Genomic DNA, 7,740 nt, shown 5'->3' with positions numbered 1-7,740 from the left:
AATGTCCATCAGTGACAGACTGGATTAAGAAAATGTGGCACATATACACCATGGAATACTATGCAGCCATAAAAAAGGATGAGTTTGTGTCCTTTGTAGGGACATGGATGCAGCTGGAAACCATCATTCTCAGCAAACTATCGCAAGAACAGAAAACCAAATACCGCATGTTCTCACTCATAGGTGGGAATTGAACAATGAGATCACTTGGACACAGGAAGGGGAGCATCACACACCAGGTCCTATTGTGGGGAGGGGGTAGTGGGGAGGGATAGCATTAGGAGATATACCTAATGTAAATGATGAATTAATGGGTGCAGCACACCAACATGGCACATGTATACATATGTAACAAACCTGCATGTTGTGTACATGTACCCTAGAACGTAAAGTATAATAAAAAAACAAACAAACAAAAAAATTGACAAAGAAAAAAAGTGCTAGCAGAAAAGGGGCTCTTGTACATGTAATACACCTTCTTGCTGTTTCCTCATGTGGTAAAAGAAGCAAGGCAGGTTTTGCTTTGTTTTTAGTAGAACTAGGGGATAAACAGATAACAAAGCAGAAATATAAGCCAAGGTTTAAAATGTGGAGTACCTATGTAAAATAATCAATTTAGTAATACATAGTCTACAATAATAAAACTGGACTAAACCCTGCAGCCCATGCTCAAATCCTAGTTTAACTACTCAGTAGCTTTGACCTAGGGCAAGTGACCAAATCTCTCTATACCCTCTACTCCATTAGAAAACAGGAATTTTTTAAAAAGTTATCTATTCTATCATTGTTTTGAGGATTATGTGAGTTAATAATTACCATAGCACCCAACACCTATTAAGTATTTAGTAAATGCTATCTATTTATTTTCTTCTATGTGCCAGGCATTGTGCTGGGCACTGGAGTTATAGTAGTACACAGGACAGATAACAGTCTTGTACATCTGCAGAGATTATGGGTTAGAGAGAGACCAGAAAACAGGTAACTGCAATATATTTTATTAAATAAGCTCAGGGAAGGACAGTGTGCTACACAACCACATGGGAAGAGCATGTGAACAGATTTAAGGATCAGGAAAATCATCCTGAGCTAAGCAATTACAGTGTGAAAGAATGGTTGTCATCTATGCACTATTAAATAGGTAATTTTCCATAGGACCATGTTCCACAATCCTTTAATCCCGTCATGTAGTAGTCGCCTAGTAAACATAAGCTGAATCGATGTTGAATAAACTGTTCTGAAATTCTCACTTAAATCCCCCATATGTAGAATCAAGTAATTTTCTCACCAGCAGTTTGCTGTCTAGAAAGTTTGTGGAATGTTTCCTGTGCAGGCTTTGGACTCAGACCTGGTGGTGCTTCTATCTATCTGTAAAGTAAGGATTATAATAATACCTACCTCATAGGGTTGTTTGAGAATTAAATATGTATGTGAAGCATTTAACTGTACCTAGAACATAGTTTAGCACCCACAGACAACTATGATAGTATTTTATGAGTACTATTTCTTTGAGGTTTTTGTGATCTTTTTGCATACAGTAATTCCAGATTACCCAGTTGTAATGTGGGTTTATGTGCTGTTCTGTCTTTGATCCAGGTCACAGGATTTCCCATCCAGATGCCATACACTGATGTACAGTCAATTATTGATGCTGTTTATCAAACTGGAATCCACTCTGCTGAATTTCCCCAGACAGAGTTTGCTTTAGCTGTATACATTCACCCATACCCAAACAACATATTATCTGTGTGGGTCTATTTGGCTTCCTTAGTTCCACATCAATGAAAAGGAAGCAGAGCAAAGTAAAAGATTGTACTATAGGCCTCTAGTACCAACAAAAACTTTTCTGGTACCTTGAGATTTTGCTGTTTATTCTCAAGTCCAGCTAAGTGCTGGGCCCAATTTTTTATTCACTTACAAAGTTGGGCACTATGGAGACTCACACCCCTGAGTGAGTCTTTGAGGAGGAGTCTAGATGAACTTCTCACCAGAGACCTCTCCAGGTAGGACCTTTGGATAGTCTGGCTGTCTTGGGTCACTGTCTGCAGTAGGTCTTATTCTGGGAAAGAAGCAATTTTGGCCTCTTCTCCTAAGGCCAATGTTTCTCAAATTGTAGAATTCACACCATCTCCATTTGAATCATCTGGAGAGCCTTGTTGAAAATGCAGATTACTAGATCCCACTCAAGACCGACTGAATCAGCACCTCTGGGAGTGAAGCTATAGAACCTGCATTATTTTCAACTAGCTCCCCAGATAATTCTGATGCACTGTTATGAGGGAGAGCGCAGCCTTATAGAATGTTGTCAGTACTAAACTAAGGCTGGTACATTTGATGCTGGGTCTGATACAATTCAAGATGGAAGCTGCTCAAGTGGAAAACTAAAGTCATTGCCTCTCGTGAATAAAATGTTTATTTCACTGGTAAAGAAAAAAAAAGAAAGAAAATCTACCATGTTGGGCTGATGTTGGCTTCTAGAAGCTTCTCAAAAGTTTGCACTTGGGATGCTACTGACATGTAATTCTTACAGCTCCAAGTATTTGGAAGGAACTCCCAGGAAACTCTAATCTAATTTCTCCCAATTCTGTGAGGGAGGAAATGGTCTTGACAAATCTCAGGACTCCTTTTTTCCTTAGTGAGCAGCCCCCAACTCTGCCTCTGGCACTTTTTGCTGCCTTGCTTTCTTAGTAGTGGCTTATCTAGATCCTAAGAGCCCCTCAAGAAAGACTGGACAGGTCTAAGTAGGAAGCACTATACTTTCTTCTAGTTGATTGTTTTGTTCTTCATTAAAAGAAATGTGTTTATATAATTTCCTTACATATGACAAAACAACTTGTCAAAAAGAAATAATCAAGGAATATGCATTTCCAGAGGTCGACCAGAGCAGTTTTGTATGAGGTAAAGATAAGAGAACATTCACCTCTCCCATTGCAGAACCACTGAGGTTTCTTGGTTCACTCCCACAAGCAGAGAGCAGAGACCCCAAATTTATCTGCAGGGAATACCCAATCTATATCCGTTTCCTAAATGTTCATGGGCTGGTGCCAGAAAAGGCCTCACTTATTTGTGCTGATGTTAGTCTTGGACCAAGCTTGAGATTACTAGAAGAGGCAAAGTAGGGACATGGGTGAAGGAATGTTTTTTTCTCCCAGGTTAAAACCTAACTGTATGTATCTTGTGGCATGCATAAGAAAACTGATCAGAATTTTACTTTTATTTGCATGTTTTGTTTAAATTTAATGTGAAGTTTTATTATTAAACAAGTCCCCACTTTGATTGATTTAGCACAAAATGATGCTGATGGAAGGATGAGGATGCCAAAGACAGGCTGAATTCATACAACTCATTTCTGTACAGCTTTGAATATTTACATAGCTATTTTATTAGTTGTTCATGGTTTTTAGAATTGATAGGCTGCTGCAAGTGTTCATAGGAAGGCATGGAGGACCTTTCTATATTGTATCCTTTTTACATGTGTGTTACTTTTCAATTAAATTTTTTCCTGAAAATCATGAAATTATCTGTAATGAATCTTTTTTTCATTAAAACGTTTCAAAATACATGATTTTAAGTGGAATGTATAATTGCAAAGTTCTTTATATCATTCCATAACTAACTACAGGGCATCTGTTACATGCCAGATACTGTGTATTATCTATTTAATAATGTGCTGGAGCACAGTGATGAAAAGACAAAGACTCTACCGGTGTGAGGCTGACATGTTTAAAGAAGAAACAAACCACAGCAAGTAAGTGAGAAGAGTTCAGGGTGTGATGAGTGCTCTAAAGGAAACAAATAGGATAGGATGATAGAGAAGGACTTTGGTGGGGATGAAGGTGTAAGCAGAGCAGTCAGGGAAGGCCTAAGGAGGTAACATTTAAGCTGATATTTTTAAAATGATTTAACATTAGAATTGCATTCAGTTGCATGTAACAGAAACCTAACCACAGTAGCTTAACCAAACAGGGATTATTTTTCACATATCTGCAAGTCCAGAGGAGGCAGTCCAAGTTTGGTGCAAGAGGCCTACTAACTTCATCCTATTGCTTTGTCATCTCTAAAGAGACTTCTATTTCTTAGCCCAGTGGCTTTCAAATTTCAGCAGGTATAAAAATCACCTGAAGGGCTTGTTGAAACACAGATTGCTGGGCCCCACCCCCAGGGTTTCTGATTCAGTGGGTCTAGGGTGATGTCTGATAATTTGCATGTGTAAGTTCCCTGGTGATGCTAAGACGGCTGATCTGGGGAGCACACTTTGAGAACCTCAGTTCTACCTTCACAACCATTTTCATGGCTTAAAAATGCAGAAAAGGAAGGGGAAGACAGAGGATGCCAACTGGTTCCATTCTTTTAAGAAAGCTTACCAAGAAGCCATGCCAGTAACTTCTACTTACATCTCTTTGGCCAGAACTGTATCACTCCTAGTCATAAGGTAGCCTGGGAGATCAAGTATTTTAAATGAACATATTGCTCTCCCAACTAAAGTCAGTATCCTATTGGTAAGGAAGAAGGAGAGGGTGGCTGTTGGGTAGGCAAATCACGGAGTCTGCCACAGATGAGAGGAAGCCAGTCATGCAAAGACCGGTGGCAAAACGCATTTGAGGTAGAGGGAACTGTGACTGTGAAGTCCTTCAGTCCAGAAAGAGACGCCTGGGGAGGGGAGAGTAGTAGCACATAAGTCTGGAGAGGTAGATAGGACCAGATCACATAGGTCTTGGTAAAGAGTTTAGATTTTATTTACAGTGCAATAGGAAATCATTGAAAAGTTTTAAGCAACTGAATAAAATAATATTTTTCTTTTTTATATTTGAAATTACTTTAAAAACTATTTTTTACAGATACTCATTATTTTATATAAGTGCATAAATGTCATGTTTTTTGAAATGCAGGTTTTATTTTTCTTTCCTGGTTTTCGCTTGGGTCCCTGTCCACTGCTCTTCTCTCCCCCACCCACATTGTTCACTTCTTCTACCTTCTTAGCAACCATGTTGTATGTATCCTTTCACTTCACCAACATTCTCAAATATTCATATGCCAATACACACACATATGCACATATATGCATCTGTCTTAGAAAAATGAGATGACATGATGTATGTTTTTCTGTATATTGCTTTTTTCCTTCAAAAATAATACAACCCCTCCAAGTGAACTATTCATGTTTCCTAAAGGATGCATAACATTCTACAGTGTGGGCAGGACCACTGCATACACTTAAGGAGGTTATGCACCACATGACTCAAAAGTTTATGTGCACAGACCCCTAGAGTTGTGTAGTATGTAGAAACCTTGGTTGTAAATGTTATTTATTATAACTTTTTCAACCATTCTCCTACTGATGGGAATTTCTTTTGGTCCACTTGGTTGACATGTTTATTTTTCCTATATCCTTGCTACTTTTGTGTCTATGAGTTCTATTACTGAAAGAGGAGTGTGAAGTTGCCAACTGTAATTATGATTTTCTCCATTTCTTTTTGTTTGTTTGTTTTGAGGAGTCTCACTCTGCCACTCAGGCTGGACTTCAGTGGCACAATCTCAACTCACTGCAACCTCCACCTCCCAGGTTTAAGCAATTCTCCTGCCTCAGCCTCCTAAGTAGCTGGGATTACAGGTGTTTGCCACAATGCCTGGCTGATTTTTGTACTTTTAGTAGAGATGAGGTTTCGCCATGTTGGCCAGGAAGTTTATTTCTTCTTTCAGTTTTGTTAGTTTTTGTTTCATGTATTTTAAGTTCTATTGTTAGATGGACACACATTTAGGATTTATGTCTCCTTAATGAATTTTTATCATTACACAATATCCCTCTTTAGTCTTAGTAATTTTCTTTGCTCTGAAGTCTGTTTTGTCTGATGTTAATGTAGCTACTCCAGCTTTCTTTTGATTAGGGCTTATGTGTTATATATATTTTCATTTTTTATTTTTAACATACCTATATAACATTTGAAATGAGTTTCTTGTAGACAGCATATACCTGAGTTATGGGTTTTTTTTGTTTTGTTTTTTGAGATGTAGTCTCGCTCTGTCGCCAGGCTGGAGTGCAGTGGTGCAATTTCAGCTCACTGCAACCTCCGACTCCTGGGTTCAAGCGATTCTCCTGCCTCAGCCTCCCGAGTACCTGGGATTACTGGTGTGCACCACCATGCCCAGCTAATTGTATTTTTAGTAGAGATTGGGTTTCACCATGTTGGCCAGGATGGTCTCAATCTCCCGACATCATGATCTGCCCACCTCGGCCTCCCAAAGTGTTGGGAGTACAAGCGTGAGCCACCGCACCCGGACTATGGTATTTTTTATACCCTCTAATAATCTCTTTTTTAATTGGTGTGTTTACACTTAATGTAATTATTGGTATGTTTGGACTTAGATCTATCATTTCATTATTTGCATTTCATTTGCTGTTTCAGTTCCACTGTTTCCTCTTTCCTGCTTTCTCAGGTTATTTGAACATTTCTTAGTATTTCATTTTAATGTATCTATTATATTTTTGACTATGTGTTTTGTATATATATTTTAAGTTTTCTAGGGATTATCCTAATACACATTTAACTTTTCACAGCCTACACAGAATCTACTTTTTACACTTTTAAGTGGAATGTAGAAATCTTACCACATACTCATCTGTTCTTCTGCTTTTATGGTATAATTGTCTAATATATTGTATCTGTTGAAGTATATGCTGAAAACACTAGAAGACAATGTTCACATTTTTGCTTTTAACCATCAAATGTATTTTAAAGAACTCAGTGGAAAAGAATGTTTACCCAGACATTTATCACTCTGTTGTTCTTCCTTCATTCCTGATGTGCCAAGTTTCCTTCTGGTATTATTTCCCTTCTGTTTAAAAAATGTCCTTTCGCAATTCTTTTAGAGCAGGTTTACTGACAACAAATCTTTGTTTTCTTTCATCTGTGAATGTCTTTAATTTCATTTCTGAATGATATTTTTGCAGGATATAGAATTCTGGGCCTGACAGTTCTTTTCTCTCAGGACCTAAAAAAAATTTCAACCTTTATTTTAGATTAAGGGGGTATATGTGTAGGTTTGTTACATGGATATATTGAATGATGCTGAGGTTTGAGATATGAATGAGCCCATCACTCAGGAAGTGAGGATAGTAACCAAGTTTTTCAATCTTTTCCCCTTCTCTCCCTCCCTGCTGTAGTAGTACCCAGTGTCTATTGTTGCCATCTTTATGTCCATGAGTACCCAATGTTTTGCTCCCACTTGCGAGAATATGTGATATTTGATTTTCTGTTCCTGCATTAATTCACTTAGGATAATGGTCTCCAGCTGCAACCATGTTGCTGCAGAGGACATGATTTCCTTCTTTGTTGTGGCACCTCAGCATTTAAAAAATTTTGTTCTACTTCTCTCTGGTCCTCTCGGTTTCTGGTGAGAGACCCATCATACGTTGAATTTTTTATTGTCCCCTATAATGTTTTGTTTCTCTCTGGTTGTTTACAATTTTCTTTTCTCCAGTTTTAGCAGGTTTTGTGTGCGTGTTTTGTTTTGAGACAGAGTCTTGCTCTGTCACCCAGGATGGAGTGCAATGGCTTAATCTCAGCTCACTGCAACCTCCACCTCCTAGGTTCCAGCAATTCTCCTGCCTCAGCCTCCCAAGTAGCTGGGATAACAGGTGAGCCTCACCATGCCCAGCTAATTTTTGTATTTTTAGTAGAGATGGGGTTTCACCATGCTGTCCAGGCTGGTCTCAAACTCCTGGCCTCAAGTGATCCACCTGCC

General features: G+C 38.6%; 1 protein-coding gene across 1 annotated transcript in view; it reads left to right on the top strand.

The window, feature by feature from the left end:
- The window catches only part of CC2D2B (coiled-coil and C2 domain containing 2B), a 51,068-nt gene extending 47,566 nt beyond the window's left edge, over positions 1 to 3,502 (top strand). The window contains 1 exon segment of the mRNA XM_017894524.1: positions 1,594 to 3,502. Within this exon segment, the coding sequence (XP_017750013.1) occupies positions 1,594 to 1,782 (189 nt within the window). The 3' untranslated portion in view covers positions 1,783 to 3,502.
- Positions 3,503 to 7,740: the final 4,238 nt, after the last annotated feature.

The sequence above is a fragment of the Rhinopithecus bieti genome, unplaced genomic scaffold, assembly GCF_001698545.2.
Source record: "Rhinopithecus bieti isolate Rb0 unplaced genomic scaffold, ASM169854v2 scaffold_25291, whole genome shotgun sequence".
Classification (NCBI taxonomy): Eukaryota; Metazoa; Chordata; class Mammalia; order Primates; family Cercopithecidae; genus Rhinopithecus; species Rhinopithecus bieti.
This window is presented reverse-complemented; position numbering and strand designations above follow the sequence as displayed.